At 31.5% G+C, this 19,693-nt stretch overlaps 1 protein-coding gene and 1 non-coding gene across 6 annotated transcripts; both read left to right on the top strand.

The window, feature by feature from the left end:
- The first annotated feature begins 864 nt into the window (after positions 1 to 864).
- Positions 865 to 18,826, top strand: LOC139993346 (sodium-independent sulfate anion transporter). 5 transcript variants are annotated; one of them, XM_072014994.1, is made up of 8 exons: positions 865 to 1,010; positions 8,824 to 9,008; positions 11,054 to 11,191; positions 12,173 to 12,451; positions 13,019 to 13,328; positions 14,784 to 15,086; positions 16,541 to 16,775; positions 16,904 to 18,826. In XM_072014994.1, the coding sequence occupies exons 1-8, from the start codon at positions 965 to 967 to the stop codon at positions 17,169 to 17,171; spliced, it is 1,764 nt and encodes a 587-aa protein (XP_071871095.1). In that variant the 5' UTR covers positions 865 to 964; the 3' UTR covers positions 17,172 to 18,826. The 5 variants fall into 5 exon arrangements, with proteins under 5 accessions (XP_071871095.1, XP_071871111.1, XP_071871103.1 ...); XM_072015010.1 differs by lacking the exon at positions 865 to 1,010 and adding an exon at positions 5,639 to 5,994; XM_072015002.1 differs by lacking the exon at positions 865 to 1,010 and adding an exon at positions 7,375 to 7,677.
- On the top strand, positions 1,352 to 1,433 carry Trnas-aga (transfer RNA serine (anticodon AGA)). The gene has a single exon. It is a non-coding gene; the product is annotated as a tRNA-Ser (tRNA).
- Positions 18,827 to 19,693: the final 867 nt, after the last annotated feature.

Genomic DNA, 19,693 nt, shown 5'->3' with positions numbered 1-19,693 from the left:
AAGCGCCATAAAAGGAATGAATATTCTCATTTCTGCTTAAAGATATTCCATTATTTATTTACTCTATTCAATTATTTATTCAAAATGTTCAATGCATGGAGTGTTTATTTTGAATGAATTTATTTATGCCGAATTTAATAAATACGTTTTAAATTTTCGAACACGAAATATGTAATATAATGGTACACCATGCACGAATCATAGTTAATTATTTCAAGGACGAAACGCGTGCCTTCTTGTGCGCTTGTTGAAAAACTTCTCGAGACAATTATTTTGCAAATTGTTGCAAGCAAAGATATCGCATTGATCAAGGCTATTGAATCGATAAACAATAGGAACTGTGATCATTTGTAGCCTCCTGTCAAGATCAGATTTATTTGAGTATTTAGTAGTGATATAATCTTCATACTATGTTTCTGAAGAAGTTGTCAATTACCATTAATTCAAAATTTTTTTTGTTTTTAACCTACGTAACGAAAAAAATTTGTTTTTTTTTATAGTGGAGAATTGTGCTTTAATCTTTTACGTTATAGGTTTGAAATGATTGAAATATTCAAGAATACTTACAATTATAGACATAATTTATTTTTAATTAATAAGAATAAATATGATACTGTAAGATTAGAATTTTTAATAAATCATCGTTTATCAATATTGAGGTTAACACTTTTTATTTTCTATAACCCGAAAAAATTGGTTTTATAATATGTCGTTTAATACTTAAAATTATAATTTTTAATTTTCAACTTTTCATATTCTAGAATAGATGAATCAATTCTATTATGTGCAATGTTCATGACATTGCGCACATGTTTTGAGATGATAATGGTCTATCAAGAATCGTACTTAATAATTATCATGTTCTGTTTTATCGACGTTACCAGTTTCGTTAGATTACACATTACACATTATTTTCTGTCGAAGCTGCTAGTTTTGATATAGTACTGATATTGATTATGCAAAAATGTCGTACAATAGAGGAAGTATCAACGAAAGAACATCATTGTTGAGTAAGTTTTGTCTCTCAAGTTTCAATTTGTCAACAACATTTGTATATTGTAAACTCCAATTCGCCTCATTTATTGTTTCATGATGATTTTAATGTTTTGTACACAATGAACATATCTTTTGTATTAGACAGATATCTTTAATTATGTGGAACTTCTGAATCATTCTGTTATGATTCGTAGATGCATTCCTATTTATATACAATAGCTTTAATAGAGATTTTCATCTAGTTACTAAGTAGAATAAATATTATAATAATATATAACCATTCTTTTAGTTTTAGAATTATACTATCTTTATATTCTACAATATTATATTATAATAATAACATGTAGAAACCGTGGCAGTCGTGGCCGAGTGGTTAAGGCGTCTGACTAGAAATCAGATTCCCTCTGGGAGCGTAGGTTCGAGTCCTACCGACTGCGTTGGTAAACACAAAAGATTATATTTTTGTTTTTTCCTTTTCTATTATTCTTTCCATTTTTTTGCATTATATATTCCGAATCAATTATTTCCGATATATTTATAAATAATTTATGATAACAAGTAAATGTATATATGTATGTATATATATATAATGTATTTGGATCATAATGTTTTTAATTAAAATTTATGACAATTAAGTATCTTAAATTTTTATAGTAACATCTTGTACATAATACATTTATTGTGTATGTATATATAGATAACTCTTACACGACACTGCACTTAACACTAAGTCCCGTACTCATATGTGTATGACATAGTTGTATGAAAATATGTAGTAGGTATACTTCGAATAGCTGCAAATCTAATACTGAATTCGTAAGAGTAACAGGTTAAGTAACTGGCCGAAGTTTCGTCTACTTCATATCGATGGATATCGTTCGTAAACATTAGATAAGAACGCACCAAGGCACGCAGTACCGTGTTGCAAGAGGCGAGAACTTTGAAAATTTTCTTTAATTATGCATAACTCGAAAACTAAGGTATCATATATAATATAATATATATAAGACATACAATATGGCTGGCTTAACTGGAAGTGCCTAAATATTTGGAAAAAAACGATTGATACGAAAGAATGTTTCAGACAGAAGTTGTATGGTATCGAGGGGGACATATTTTGTTTTTATCTATTAGATCTCGCGGTGGTCTTGAAAAGTTCCATAAAGATGAGATGAACAATCTTAAATCGATACTCCACTCTTTGTTACATATTCTTCTAGCTAACATTCAGATGTTTTAAAAACGCAACAAACGCGTGTCTCTTGCATTATTTGGAATCGAGATGTGAGCTTTCTGATTCGACGGATAAGTACAAAAAACTATCTAAATTTACTACTAAATGTAGCACGGAACTGATGATTTATTTTGGAAAGTTATGGAACATTGGAAAATTATGACTTGGTGTTCCGACAATGTCATACTAGTAGCGCCACTATCAGAAACATTTTTCTGTGTTACTGCGGTGTACATCGGGTAACGCTAATGCCGGCGGTACATTGAATTTTAAAATTTATATCTCAATAGCGGATGCTACAATAGAATACAAGTTTGTAATATTTCAAAAACGTTTGAATGTCGGCTACAAGAATATGTAATAAAAATTGGAGGTACACATTAAAAAATTTTAATATCATCTTTACAGGACGTTTCAGGATCGCAAGGTTGAATAGATAAAAGCACAGTATGTCCCCCTCGGTACCATATATTTTTTGTCTCAAATATTTTTTCGTATCATTCGTACTTTTCCAGATATTTGAGAGTTTTCAGTTAAACCAGACCATGCTATATGTTCGTATACCATTTTTTCGCTTAGATTTACCCTCTGACGTATTCACATGCATTTATGAATCTACCTTATACATATGTATTCCAATTTTGTCGTGTCTTTATTTCAATTTTGTATTTAAAAAATTATCCTTTTTATTAATAACACTTGGTGTATTAATTAATAATTTCAATTAATAATAATAATTTAACAATAAGTGTAAATATATTTTTGTAAAATCCATTTATGTGAATGTTTGAAGTATTTCAGTAATATTAATTATATTTAATCTAAATGTAATTTATTAGAATAGATAATTTATTTTTGAATATATAGAATATATCCTATTATATGTGCCCCTTATAATTTAAAATGACGAGACTATTTGTTTATAAAGAAAGGTAGGAGTGAACCATTAAGTTTTGAAAAATTTTGTAAGAACGTGTAGAAATTATCTGGGTAATGTATAGCAAATTTTGAAGTACATATACATATTCGCGTATGATAACACATAAGACAATCGATATAAAGATAAAGAATTGCAAGGACGGACGTTGCGTTGTCCTTGTTTTTATCATCTGTCTTGTCCTATTTGAACATTACATCTAACTTAATGGTTCATTATTTTGGACTATTAATTAATATCTGTTTAGAAGTTGAATTTATTTATTTCCGTAGTAGGAATGAATAAATATATCGTTGTTATATATTTCCATAATGGAAATCAATAGATAATAATCCATCTTAATATTAATAACGTAATAATATTAATTGCAATTTGAAATTTGAAATTTATGGTATTTTAAAACCAATGTAAAATTGATATAAATTTATAAAATTGATTAATTATTAAAGTATTAACCTCATTAAGTTAAATATTAAATTTGTAAAATTGTGACATTGATCGAATTCAGTGTACAGTATTTCTTATAAATATGATGATATATTCTTATCGTTGTTATTAGAAAATTGACTAATAATCGTTGCCATTGCATTATTTTCTATTATTGTATCTTTCATAATATACTTCGCGGAATTTAAATATACTAAACTATTTGAAAATGTTTTCAATTAATAGTTGCACATTTTAGACTTTTTCCGGTATTTTGTTTTTTTTTGTTTTTTCATACAATAGGAATATGAGATCAAAATATTTAAAGTCGTGGTAAAGTAATCGTTTCGATGCTATTTTTCAACTAAATAAATGTCAATTATTTGTAATATCGTATATAATTAAACGATAGTTACACATTTGGGAAAAATACCAGCTTTCAATTATAGCCGTTTATTTGTTCTAAACGAAATTATCGTGCCAGAGAAAATGGTTTCTAACTTAAGAATAATAGTGTGCACAATCAGATATATTGTTTGTATTTTGATTTTAAGTGTCATATGCTTCTTATTACATAGTACTATGGCTCACATTTTATTGCTGTGTATTCACGGGGAATATAGCACAAGATTATTGTCTTTATCAATTTGATGTTAATTTAACATCTTACGAATTTTACGGTACACACTGTTGATTTTATTAACACATACCGACTGACTGTTTCTCAACGATAATTTATATTCATTTTTAGTAAAAATTTCATTTGATCGTATTCTGGATGTTATTCCAGGCATAAAAGTAATAAAATTTGATAAATAATTTAATTCAACATATTAAATAAATATTCTTTATTCAATTAATTTTTTGTTCGAGGATTGTATATCGAAGAAATGTTCTAAATGTCACTCGATAAACATGTCAGATCATGTTTGTTCTTTGTTCTCGGACAGTGCGTTTACGTATTGTACTTTATCCATTGAATAGTGTGTACCAATATTGATCGGCCTGTATGGAATTCAATTTATCGACTCTTCATTGAAATTTTCGTCATAAGTTTCTCTTTGCTAATTTCTAGTCTTTTTATGTCAGGCTGCTGTCGTTATTTGTCACTCGAGCAGAACAGATTTCCGATAAAAATACATCTTTTAATTTCATGGAATTATTATATTCGTAGAATATTATATTATCGTTGAGATACATCTTTTCAATTCTATGATAATTTCATGTTTTTATCATTTTTGCATTATCATTGAGGTTGAAGTAAAATTTGCACTTGGATGAAATAAATCTCTCCTGACATTCAAAATCCATTGATAAAAAATATATTTATTATCGATTAATAAATTGCTACATACATATGTATACTTATAGTATCTATGTGGCTGTAACTGATATTATTCCGTCACATGCTACTTCGAGCAGATCGTGTTTGTGTCATAGTTCTAATGTAAAGATGTAAAAGGAATCCTTAATAATTACTCAAACATCAACTAACCTTCTCCAATTTTCATATTTATGAAAACTCGATATCCGAATATATATTTGTTCCTTCTGAAAGAAATATATATTAAATAGTACTATACTTTGAAGTATTATATATAGGACTAGCATTTCCTATATTACGATACTACTGTAGTATATTCGCTATATTTAGAACAGTATGGTATTCTATGGTATCTTTTGTATATTATAATATAGTAATATTTCGTAGTATATTAAATATCACTATACAAACTCTCTAAAAAATTCATTGTTAAAAAATTCTCTATTGAAGCATGCATATGTAATTCTACATGTAAGTATAAATAAAATGAAATTCCGACATCGCTCTATTTCCTTTTTTTTTAAAGGATTTGTCTTTTAAAATCTTTACATTTTATTAAATCGTGTGCTCAACTGTGATTCAAAAGCGGATCAGGGATTTTTCGTACTGAAATGTAATTTCATTGTTGTTATTAATCATGTGATCTGTTATCAAATGGAATTAGTGGGCTCGCCCGATAAAACGTTTCATCTAGACCAGTGTATCTCGGCGAATAAAGAAAGTCCCTCTATGCAGTGTCAATATATCGTCGTGTCGTTAGCTCGAACCGTTGTTATCTACAGAGCTGGCTGGTAATCACACGGCTAAACGTGCTATCTGAATGTTCATCTTACCGCTGAAAATTTATGTTTCAGTGTCTTGACTGCCACGATTTTAATTATAACCGTACTCTCTATTAAGCGTGCCACCGTGAAAAACGTGGACGAATAGTGAGAAAGAATACGCCGGTGATATTCTGTGAATCTTACTGTTTACTTTGCCGAAGATCGTATTTGATTTTGATCAATTTACGACATCGGTATAGGATTGCTTTATCGATTAAGAGAAGATTGTGGTGCATTTAAATAATGGTGCTATGTAGGTACACATATAAAAACGAATATACAAATTTTCAAGTCCGGTCGTTTATCGAAATATTTAATAGAAATATGCGATCGATAACTTGAATGATTCGAAATAAAATATGATATAAAGTATGTTTCTGCTATTTGAAAAAATCTATTGCTTAGAGTTTGATCTTTGATTGATTCTATACGTAATGCATTTTATTTCCTTTTGTAACATACATGATATCTGATTTCTGAAAGTATAGCGATACAGATAAAGTTGTTTATTAATACTTTAAGATTTTTTGAAGGATTATATGTGACATATATATGGTAAGTGTGTACTTGTAGGAAATAGAAGCTGCTCCTGCAAACGTAATAATTTAATTCTTATGTAAATTTATTAATCCTTAATTAGCAATTCTCGTTCAATTTTTCTACATTTCATTTCTGTAAGAATATTTTAGTTTCATCACTAACGAGAAATACTTTTATGAAAAAGATTCTGAAGTAAAATAAATAAGTATATATATATCAAGTTTTTAAATGCATGATTTATTATTATTTATTAAATATATTTTTATAAATTGCTTCTCTAATATTTTGTTAATATACCGACGTATTAAATTTTTCTAGCTTTTACGTACGTACATTTAACAAGAAAAATGTGCATGTTATTTTAGCTTCAGGAGGATTATTCAAAAGTTTATGCGTTATTTGAAAAATGGCATACGAGTTGTATACAAACGTAAAAGTTGAAAATATAGCTTAGAATATTTTATCTGCTTCAATTTGATATATGTACAACGCAAACACACGGATTACAAATATTGAATTCTTCACGAAAGTGGACGTAGCTAATATTTCAAGACATTTTTTTAAAAAATATACGATGACCTAAATTACGCAATATTTAAATTCAGTAATAATCCTTGAAACGATGCAGAAGATATCATCCCTTTTTAACAAGAAATACAAAAATAAAAAACACATCTTACACATATTTTGCATGTTCTGTATAGTTCGTACGATATTATTAATTCATAGCTTATACAAATTTGTCGTTTTAATTACCTTCAAATTTTGTTTCGACGTTTCCTAAACCTGAAAATTTTTCGAAGAAATCCTTGAAATTTCTCATTTTCAGAAATAATCTTCACGAAGATGCTTTCAAACTATTTTTAAGCTTATTTTGTTATTATATCGAAAAGAACAGATTTCTAAAATAACGTCGTACTTAGGTTAACGTAAAATGATATAGTGCTTTTATAATATAATTATTTAGTTAAACTAAATAATTATCTAATGCGTAAGTAGATAGTATACGAGACACATTTCCTGTTTCATACGACATAACGTTATATGTATTTACCGATAATGTTTTATTATGAAAGTAATTTCATGAAAATATGCTGACATCATGAAAATATTAACGGTGTATGCAAAGATTGCAGTCAATGTAACGAACATGTAATGCCTTGCTATTCAAGGACTTAATTTCCGTTCTCTCGATTTTTCATCCGGTGTTTATTGTGTAAGATCAGAGTCTTGTTTCATTCGTCTTGATTTCGTCTTGAAACAAGCTTCCTTTACGTAAAATTTCTACGTGAAATATTGATTTATAACAACAGCTCGTTACTCTCTGTAAAGTGAAGTTTACCGTAAAATAATTAGTGAAAGATGTCGGATGTGGTGTATATTGCCGTTTCGACGAGTAAGAATGTTTCAAAATATAATGCATGTCTATATACTTTAAGAATACGAATAAAAAGGTCTTTGTACTTTGAACTCGATACTTTGAGTCAGGAAACTTAGACACATATTTTATCTGGCTGATTTAACACGAACACGGTACATACTTTCAATTTTTCAAATTACTATGACGTTCCTATGATTACGTAGATGAATTAGAGATAAAAGTTTCCAACGCTGTACTGTTGTATTATATGTAAACATTATAGTAGCGGTAGTTTTTTTATTAGGAAATTATTAGATATAATTTTTTACTAAAATTCATGTCTAAATTACGAAATATGAATATACTAATATAAATATAAATATTTCAATATAAATATTATTTCCAAGAATAATTTTCTCGAGAAGCTACGCCCAATTATTTTTTTTTTTTTGCAACCTATTTTGTCACGATATTAAAAATATAGATATTAAGATAATATTAAGATAAATATAGATATTAAAACGATATTAAAATATGCCGTTATTTTGCGTTATCAGGACCATTGTTAAATAAGATAGTTTGCTGACGAGTAATACAAAAATTCTCCTACAATACGATATATTGTGTAATTTGATCACCTGATATCGAATTACCCGTTGTATTAATTTTTCATTAAACAAAATTACGTAATATGTGTACGAAACATCAGATTTATTCCGATAATATTCTCCTCGTACGAGTAGAAGTTAAGAGCTCAAAACAGAGTTTTATTAATCTCAATATGCATACTTTTAACCGAGCGATTTAACTCTACTTAACAGAGAGAGAGAGAGATAGAGAGAGATAGATAGATAGAGAGAGAGAGAGGATACCGTGGCCCGGACATTATTCTCACGGATAAATTAATGTTCATCAGTGCATTATCAATTTATTCGCTAATATATGTATCCGTTCAACGCAGCATAGTGTTTGTCAACGTACGATTGTTTATTCCAGAATTTTTAGTAAATTATCGAAGACGATGGATTTGTTTAAAACGCGATATCCGATACAACAAACTTAATGTTTCATTGATCGAAAAACGTTGTTGGTCGTGATTACAATGGTTGCTTGGTGAGATGGACGAATTCTCGTTTATCTAGCAATCATATCGTATAAACTGTGAAACTTGGGAAATTTCAGGTACGAACGTGACTTCCAGGTTCGATTTGAAGCAGCTCCTTCTACGAAGGATACCGATCCTGGCATGGCTGCCTCAATATAGTTTGTCGAAACTTCTGCACGATGTTTTGGCAGGATTGACCGTTGGTTTGACTGCTATACCACAGGGCATAGCTTACGCAATTGTGGCCGGACTTCCAGCTCAGGTGTGTACATTTGTTCGATAGTGTTGGACTTTCTTCTTGTTGAATTTAAAATAAAGTTTCGGAGAACACAGACGCGAGGTAGATCTCCATCGTTGAAACGTAACTAGTAATTCTTTTACGTTACGCTCTGTCATTTTCTTTTTCATCGATTTTTTTTCATTGCAGCTATTTAAATCGAACGTTTTCATGTTTTTCATGCAGATCGACCCATTCGTCAAAAGTATTTAAACGAATCTGTTGGTCTGAAATTGAACGAGTCGCGTTTTTAAAAGAAACGTTACGGCGCGAAGAAGCGCGAAAGGAGTAAAACGTAGAATAATCTTCTAATTTTATTACATAATCATACACTCGATAGCGATAATCGTTATGAACGATAATTATTCAAAGTCGTTACTTATTTGAGATTTATTGAACACCGAGATATGGTTTATCCTAACGTTAGAAGTGCTTCGATTTCTTCAGAATTTCATAAAGAACGTAATAGCGACGGAAAAAATGTTAAGCAAATCTTTGGAATTATTTTTTACAGTACGTAATGTTAACACTTTGAGTGCCACGTTGGTCATATATGACAGGCTACGGTTTCTCCTGTGACGCTACGATAGTCATTGGTGACCGGAACTTCTTACAGTTGTAAAAATTGTATGAAAATTGACAGTTAGGGCATTTTCAATATAACCGATAAATAGAAGATATTTTGAAACAAAAAGTGCCCCATTGGACGATCAAACATTTTTATTAGAACATCGGTAAAAAAAAAAAAAAAATGAGAACGAATCTTGCATCTAACGGTGCACTGTGTTTGCGTCTATATCTTTGAGGGGTAATCTACGAATATTATTATAAACACAGCTTAGAAAATAATCGTAAATGCTGCTTTATAATCATATATATAATCGAAGTTAGAAGTGTGCACATACCTTACTATTATATATAGAACGAGCAAATACCGTTTACTAATATCTTCTGCACGTTTCAACGATATATTCTGGACGTTTTGCTTATCACGAAATAACGAATGCGAATGGTTTGTTGAAATAAACGAAGTCTCGTTATAATACGTCGCTATCAACTGTTACCAAGGCGCCACGGTGGTCACCCGTGACCACCAATAAGATAAACGGTCCATTGGGGAACAATGTTGTCTTACACTATCAATTTATTATTATTTTGCCATTATATGCTTTGAACAATAAAAATACTGCCGTGGCGTCCTGAGCGAAACGTATGATTTCGGCGTGGCAGTCAAAGTGTTAAGAAACAAAATTTCATATGAATTGATTGAAAGAAAAGAGTGTAAATGAAGAATATTAAGGCAAAGTTGATCTTTAACGAGTTAAGATTCAGACACTTCACATTTACACGTTAGGATAATTAGTAAAAGTATTACTATTAGTGGTAGATGCACAGTCGAAGGAAGTAGGTTTTTAGGTGACTTTTTACGCAAATAAATCATTTGAAATATTCTTTCGAATCTTTTACACGGTTTCACGAGCAATAAAATCCTTCCTAATCGTTGCATGAATTTTAAATGCCGCTATTTTAATTATTCCGAGCGTTCCTGTTAATATATACAAAACAATAAAAATGTATTTATTCGCGTTGCTCGTCACTCTCGTTAGTATTTCATATTATTAAATACCGATTCGGGCGAAACAATATCGTTTGGTTTGTTGAAAAATGCTTTTTGTTAATCAACTCGTTTCCATAAAAAAGAGAAACGGTGTTCGTTTCACAGCGCGAGAAAATCAAGGTAAACGCATTGATCATTCGATATAAACGAATCTTTCACGAATCGAAGCTAGACTATTGTTCGCCGCGAATTTTACATTTTGAATAAAATGAAAATGAAAGAGGGAAGAGATGAAACGCGTGGATAAAACATAAAAGGAAGACTGTAGCGTGACGTTTAGTTTACCTTGCGAATGTAATTGCGTGTTGTTGTTTCTCGACGATCGGAAAAAAAATATTGATAAAAACGAACAGTTCGATGGAATGGTAGCCAGAAAGGCGGCTCTCGTTAGATAAACTTTTGAAAACTTCAGTACGGCCTCTACAGCAGTTTCATGGGATGCTTGGTTTACTTGGTGTTCGGTAGCTGCAAGGACATCACTGTGGGTCCTACGGCAATAATGGCATTACTGTCGCAAAATCATGTTATAAGACTGGGAGATGATATCGCGGTAAGTGCAGCTTCGCGTTTCTCATAAGACTAAGCTATCTCTATTTTCGAATCGGAAATTTCTGCGAGAAAATCAAGCGCGCTTGATAATAAAAAAATAAAAAAACTTTAGAAGCAAACTTCGTAAGCAACTTTAATATCGCTTCTTTCAAGTACATACGCTTCGTTTTTGAGAACTTTTATGAAATAACGCGATAAACAAATTTATCGCTTTTCAAAGGATAAGAGTTGTATCGTTCAGATATTGGCCACCTTGTTATCTAAACTCTACGAGTAAGTAAAATAGTTGTCTTTTCGTTTAAATAGATATTTCTTTAAATAGATAGCTTCTTTATTTCCAATATTTTGTAATTATGTATTTTCTAATTGAACGGTATTTATCAACAGTATGTTTAAATAATGCGAAGAAAGGAATTTGTATTTAAAATATGAAACAAAGTTCTGAGAAAGAATGATGTAGTAAATTTGAAGCGAAGGATAGTGTACGAGATAGCTGATATGTTTGAGACGGAAATAGCGACTTTTTAAGAAATTGTAGGTGCTACTGGGTTACAAAGTTTTTCCTCGTCCGTTTTGCTCGCCAGACCTTTCTCTTTTAGATTGCTATCTACGATATTTAGAAGTCTGGCTAACTTTCTTAAAGAAAAGCGTCTGATTAACCAGGATAGAGCGGAAATTCCATTTGAAAGAAGCTCGTCAAATTCGTACAAGGCCAGTTTCTCGCGTCGCAGATTACAATCTCGTTGTTTCATAAAGCTTTCAATGTACCTTTCTAAACATTTCGCGGAGTACGTAAAACTATCGCACGCAAAATTTTATAACTTATCCATATCTAAAAACGTATATGTACATATGTTGCTAAAAACATCGTTGATCGTATCTGATTTATATTACGAAGTAAACAAAATAATTATTAAATGGAATCTAAAGTAAATACGATAATTTGCTGAAATTGCAACGAGCGAATCTTTTACTTTCTCAGGTGCTTCTATGTTTCCTGACAGGCTGCGTGATTACGTTTATGGGATTGTTCCGCTTGGGATTTCTTGTGCAGTTTGTTAGCATGCCAGTGATCTCTGGATTCACTAACGCAGCTGCAATAATAATCGGAACATCTCAGTTGGGCACGTTGCTTGGTTTGAGTGGCAGAAGCGATTCCTTTATCGACGCTGTTACCAAAGTTGTCAATCACGTAAATGAAATTACTTTCTGGGATCCGATATTAGGAGTCTGTTCGATGATCTTACTCGTTTGTCTTAAAGTAAGATTATTTCGTTTCACTATTTTAATATATGCTTTTAATATATTATATTTTTATTGTAATTTGGAATTCGTGATTCAGTAGTATATGGATGGAGGTAGCTGAAAGACACGAAAATATTTTTAGCGTAAATTCCACCTTAATTCGCGTTTTAATTTTTAGAGATTTTAATTCCGCGAATATTTTGATTATGAAATATTCTCCATAAAGTAACCACGTTAAACATAAATTTAGTACTTTTAATTATTGGAATTTATCTATTTACGATTTGGTTGATATTTGTTGATCAGCGATTGATGAAAATTATACTTTCGTCTATTTCTTTTAATTATATTTCTATCGAAAAGTAACAAGATCACAAAAAAACATAATTATAGAAACTTTGGAAACGAAAATGATTCACCGCAGAACATATTTAACACTGATCGTTGAAAGTTCGTGAACGAGAACGCAATATTTGAAATCATTAACGATGTTGTATTAAAAATATCCGGTAAAAATGAATTATATTTAGGAACTAAACTTCACTCTCTTAAATAACATGTTTATTTAACTATCGCGAAACAGAAATTACCTGCAAAGAAAGGTGGCACGGCGTTGCAAAAATTCATGTGGGTAACATCATTGGCGAGGAACGCTGTAGTCGTCATTGTTGGAATAATATTAAGCTATTCGTTATACTCTTACGATATTAAACCCTTTAAAATTACTGGACATATAACGGAAGGTTTACCGCCGTTCTCTCCGCCACCATTTTCTCTTGTGAAAGGAAACCATACGTATAACTTTGAGGAGTTAATTGGCGAACTCGGAAGCACTGTCATTTCAGTCCCGCTGATTGCCATTTTGGAGAGCATTGCCATTGCTAAAGCTTTTGGTACGTTGTTCAGAGTTAAATGAAAATGTTAATTTAATAATTTCTTTACGCTATATACATTTTTTATTTATACAAATTACCGAATATATAAATACGATTATTTATCATTTTTATTTTCTTTGTTTAATCCTCGTTTCATTCGTCGTATCTTAACGCAGAAACGAAGAGAAAAGAATTTCTCAACTGTATTTATATTTAAAGATTACAAATATCTCGGCAGCAACGTTAAAACATTAAATTAAAATTCAAACGAAATGGAAGTTAAATTAAGAGGAAACAAAGCTGGTACTTTCAAAGGTCCGAAGTTGCTACGTTAAATTATATCGTTTCAACTTCGCATGGAAGTTTCAGTAACGAGTATTTGAAAACAAAATTAATTATAATATCCCTTTGTGCGTATTATAACGTAACGCGACAGCAGATACATCAAATATATTCAATAATTTAATATAAATAAAGAATGTTTCCTTCTCTACTAGTTTATCTTACTTGTACGTATATCAAAATCGCTAATTATATTTCATAATTCCAAGTTTAATATTTTCATCTTTCACAATTATTCTTATCAATGATTTTTATCGATATTGCTTTATCCGTTTTGCATATTTTAACACTTTGACTGCCATGCCGAAATCACACGTTTCGCTGAGGACGCCACGGCAGTATTTTTATTGTTCAAAGTATAATGGCAAAATAATAATAAATTGATGATGTAAGACCGTTTATATTATTGGTGGTCACGGGTGACCACCGTGGCGCCTTGGTAACAGTTGATAGCGACGTATTATAACGAGGCTTCGTTTATTTCAACAAACCATTCGCATTCGTTATTTCGTGATAAGCAAAACGTCCAGAATATATCCGTTGAAACGTGCAGAAGATATTAGTAAACGGTATTTGCTCGTTCTATATATAATAGTAAGGTATGTGCACACTTCTAACTTCGATTATATATATGATTATAAAGCAGCATTTACGATTATTTTCTAAGCTGTGTTTATAATAATATTCGTAGATTACCCCTCAAAGATATAGACGCAAACACAGTGCACCGTTAGATGCAAGATTCGTTCTCATTTTTTCTTTTTTTTTACCGATGTTCTAATAAAAATGTTTAATCGTCCAATGGGGCACTTTTTGTTTCAAAATATCTTCTATTTATCGGTTATATTGAAAATGCCCTAACTGTTAATTTTCATACAATTTTTACAATTGTAAGAAGTTGAAACGCTCCGGTCACTAATGACCACCGTGGCAGTCAAAGTATTAAATGTCCCTTACGTGTAACAAAATGATTATATTTTGATATTACGAACGGTCCTTGATTTCAACGATTATATTTATTCGAAATTGTATTGCAACAAGTATGAACGTTTTAATCATTGGAAATCCTAATTTCTAATATTTTTAAATAAATAAAAAATTAATTTGTATGTTAAAATCTGTATCTTGTAGCCAAAGGGAAGACCGTTGATGCTGATCAAGAGATGCTGGCTTTGGGACTGTGCAACCTTTTCGGCAGCTTTTCTCGATCAATGCCAACCACAGGGAGCTTCACAAGGACCGCCGTAAACAACGCTTCGGGTGTAAAAACACCGATGGGCGGTGTAATTACTGGATGCCTGGTGCTTTTAGCGTGCGGCCTTCTGACCTCGACTTTCCAATTCATCCCGAAGGCAACACTCGCTGCAGTCATTATAGTCGCCATGTACTACATGCTTGAACTTCATATTTTCACCGTACTTTGGAGAACGAAAAGTAAAGATCCGATTAAGAGGAAAAAATTACGTTCAACGCATCGTACCCGGCTTCGTCTCAGCTTTTTACCCCTAAGAGATTGAAAAGTCTTTCAAAAGTCTTTCCATGCGTATACTCTGGCGGAAAAATATTACATGCAATATTCTTTCGTTTATTTAGCCCTTCAACGTGAAAGTAACCGAGACACGTCTCGTGGTGAGACGTGTTTTCTTAAAAAGGATACGCTCGTTAACAGGGTCACAGTTAAGCTTCGCTAAAGCTTAGTATCGAACAAGCTTTTGTAGTTAGTTATCCAATATTAGAACTATCAAGCCAAAACCATCGGTACTGGACTCCTTGTCTTTGTAATTACCAAACGAACGAATATTTTTAATAACAATATCGATGTTTATTTTTATCGCAAACACGATGACATATACTTATGTATTTTCGTCATACTATTTTAATTCTGATTAGTAGAACGAAGATTGGTAGTTCTAACGTTAAGAAGTTTAACAACAGCCTTGTAAGATACGTTGAGATGCATCGATTATACAAAACTGGGATTAACGAAACGTTTGATACATTTTGATAGTTTACAATAATATTACGTGATTGAGTAATAAGTTATGATTGAAGACTGCGGTATAATTAAAAATTTGACAAATCGAAAGGATTTGAACTTTCTGTAGTTAATTTAAACACGAAGATCACGGGAGAAAAACATTACAAGTATATTTTTCTTGATATTCCGATTTTACGATATAATCGAAGACCACAGGACGAGAACGTGAGCTATCTTAAGGATTCGATATTCGATTGTATCAACATTAATCACCTCTACGCTCAAAACACGGTAAAACACGATAAATCCATTTCTATTTATTTTTTACTTTCTACGTTAATTTGTTATATAATAATATAATATATGAAAATCGTTAATTTTCAAACATCGTCGAACGCGACAAAGTTAATCATAACAACGCTATTTATCATATTATTTGTGAACTCAAGTAGAACATTTTAACATTTTCAATATAGTTTAACGAAGGTTGCCACTTTACCCTAAAGATTACACCTTCGAAATAAGCGATAAATAATTTATAAACATGGGAAAAATACCACGAGCATAATAAATATTAATTGTTGAAAGGTTCAAAGGAACAGAATATACTTGATCTCAAACAACTTTAGTACACGGAGATAGTCGACAGCATAGTGAATTTAAAAATTGCCCCGCTACAAAAAGAGAAAAATATGACTTATCGTATTTTCCCTGTGATCTTCGATTCATTGCATAATTTATTTTCACGCGCGAACTGCCAACATCTGCCATGTAGAATGCTATTTTACGATATCATCGGTCCTCTTGTCTAGTCCCAATGATAGTTCACTTGCCTCGCGGGAATTCTATTCATACGACAATCGACTGTGTCGTAGAACCGTAGTAATTTAGTGTTTGTCTCTACTCGTAGAGACCGATTTGATACCTTTGACGGTGACTTTGTTGAGCTGCTTGGCAATTGGTCCAGAATACGGCATGATTGCCGGGATCGCGGTAAATCTAATTCTCCTGCTCTATTTCGCGGCCAGACCTGGATTATTGATCGAGGAACGTGTTGTCGATGGGCTGACGATTCTGTTTGTATCGCCGAAACAATCGTTGAGCTACCCAGCTGCGGAATATCTTCGTGAACGGGTGATGTCGTGGTGAGTAAAGTCACCATAATCGCGTTTCACTGGCTTTGTAATTGGATCATAAATCGGTGGTTTCGCGAGCCTTCTGTCAGACCGTTCGTTTTATTTACCTCGAGTAACCCGACATTATTGTTCTTTAGGTGTGATGCCAGAGTAGGAACTATTCCCGTGGTAGTGGAAGGTCGTCACGTGCTTAGAATCGATGCAACCGTCGCCAAGAACCTCGCTTTGCTGCTGGCCGACTTGGAAGCCAGGGACCAGAAGCTGGTGTTCTGGAATTGGTGCGAGGAAGCCAAGAGAACTTTGATAAGCTACGACGCTTCTCTGGCGATGTCCTTCAGAAGTTCCGGCAGCATAGCTCAAATATTTTCAGGTAGAATCGCGTCACCTCATGTTCCACGCGACTGAAATTTTGAATCTAACGAATGCACTTGCCTCTGAAATCTTCCTAAGCTTCGTTTAACGAGAGCTGCTCTTCTCTTTTCAACCTGTTCGCGTTTAACGAAGCCTCACGAAACGCTGAACGTCATTTATTTAACGATGGAACACGCCTCGGCCAAGATTAGTTCTTCGTGCAACTTCAGTCGCCTTCAATTTGCCTTTCGATGCACCAACATCTATTGAAACTCCACGAACCGCGCCGAACGTATCATTTCAAACAGCATCTCGACCAATCGTTTTATCAAAAGATGATCAAGAGATCGTGCTTCTCGTTATTCGATGAAAAATCCGATGGAATAAAGACGCCACGTTTTTATATGCATGTAAAAAGAGGAAACGTATTTAATCATTCGTATGAAGAAATAATTTTCTTTATCGCGAAACATTTCTACGCGTTATTTAAATATTTTTAATCGTTTTCTGTAAAATATTCGATTGCGATTACGATTTAAATGGTGTTAAATCCAAGTATCCGTACGTAGTTATATCGTAATATTTACAGTACTCTAAAATGGACTTGTTTTCTTTTTCTATTTAACGATAGAGATAGAATATGACAGAGGAATACTATTTCATTTGACATTGGCTTACGAATAAGTCTGATAACGTTTGCTTTAAGAAAATTACCTGCACTCATATTAAAATTAATTCCGCAAATGGTCAGTTGACTATTCCGTGGAAAAACAGCGAAAATTTCTTCCACATTTCGTAAAATCACAATTTTAACCATTATTTTAAACGCTACGTTTATTTCAAGATAATACACGTTTTTAATTCTTATCTTCCTAATTTATCTAATTTTACACCTCAGAGGGGAAAACACGAACTATAATCATGTTTTTCCAATTTACAACTAGATGTAATTTTCCTTCATTTATTGCGAAATAATCGTGATCGCGTGTTGTTCTGCGCTCAACCACGATAACGATAGATTTTTTAATCCTTAACTATCATGTGTGAAAGTTTTCCGTAGTGTATATTTAAAAAATTGAACGATTAATACAGTTGAACGTGTCGAATTAAATGTTTTACTGTTATTCGATATTAGATGAAGAGTAGAAAATTATTGTTCGCAGCGGATACAAACGATAACGTTGCGGTAATATTATTATTGGATGGTAATATTAAAATAAAATTATTCATAGAGGGTACAATTTCACTTATAATAGCTTTCAAGGATTAACGTTGAATCGTGTAAATAAAGGATTCAGTATTGAAAGTATCGAAGGATTTCGATTCGTTTCACCTATAAATAACGTTTGCGTAACCGCGTGATGCCGATTGACGGAAATGCTCTGCTCGGAAAATGAAACTTTATTCGAATGTTTCCATGAATAATCAGCAGAAGGTTTCATACGAGAAATTTTCATCGTGACTATATGATCCTGATGGAGAATTGCGAGCATTTACATATGGTTCTATTATTTTGTATGTACATGTAAAATTAATCTTTCCAGATGTGCATCAGAGTATCGGTTGAATTGAATCAAACGATGATGTCCAATTTTATTTGTTATTCGGTATAAATTATCGCTCATATATCTGAGAACTTTAGCCGTTTTATAACAGAAATATGCGTCAACATGTTTAAATTAATAATAAATTAACAATTTGAAGCAACACTTGTTATGTTTCCTATGGAGTTATCAGTCTGGAAATCCAAATTACCTATTAATCCAAATTACCTAAAGCAAAAATATATATTATTATTTACTACTCTAATAGATTTTATTATATATTACTTCATGTATTTATCATTTAAATACTGCAACCAGTTATATTAACATCGGAAGATATTTTTTTTATAGTTTGGAAGTCCCATTTTTATTTATTTCATAACGTAAAAATTCAAGAAACTGGAGATTTGGAATTTGTCAAATAACGAAACAGTTCTACAATATTGGACAATTACAAACGTCAATTTTAGTATTGCATATTGGTTTTTGAAAATTAATTTTATCGCAAATTTTAATCACAATATTTTATTATACATAACTGAATGTATGTATGGTGATTATACAGAACAAAACCATTGCAATTCGATTTATTCGTAATTTTGTGATTAAAATATATTTTGTTAAAACTAAGCAAATGTTCGGATATTTTTGAGTGGTAACGTATGCGTTACACTCGAGATTATGTTTGAGTAGTTTCTTTCAGAAATCTAACATTATCAATTAATAATTCGTGTAATCTTTATATGATAATGTTTACAAATGCGCTTCTAATTTAGAAAAAAGTTTAAATAAAAAGATCTGGAATATCAAATTGTAGCTATATCTGCATAATTATTATTCATATTTTTAATTTGGCATTACGTTGGAATATAATTCTACTCTGTAGTTTTGACGTGAATCTTTTAAATAGTAATCACATTTCCGAGTTTAGTTCAGCATAATCGAAACAAAATGATATTGTACCTGCAATAGAAATATAATAGTATTTTTATTATGAAATATTTCTATACTTTTGCATGTACTTCTTGTACT

The sequence above is a fragment of the Bombus fervidus genome, chromosome 2 (assembly GCF_041682495.2).
Source record: "Bombus fervidus isolate BK054 chromosome 2, iyBomFerv1, whole genome shotgun sequence".
Lineage (NCBI taxonomy): Eukaryota > Metazoa > Arthropoda > Insecta > Hymenoptera > Apidae > Bombus > Bombus fervidus.
Note: the sequence above shows the minus strand (reverse complement) of the source record. Positions and strands in the feature narration are given on the sequence as shown.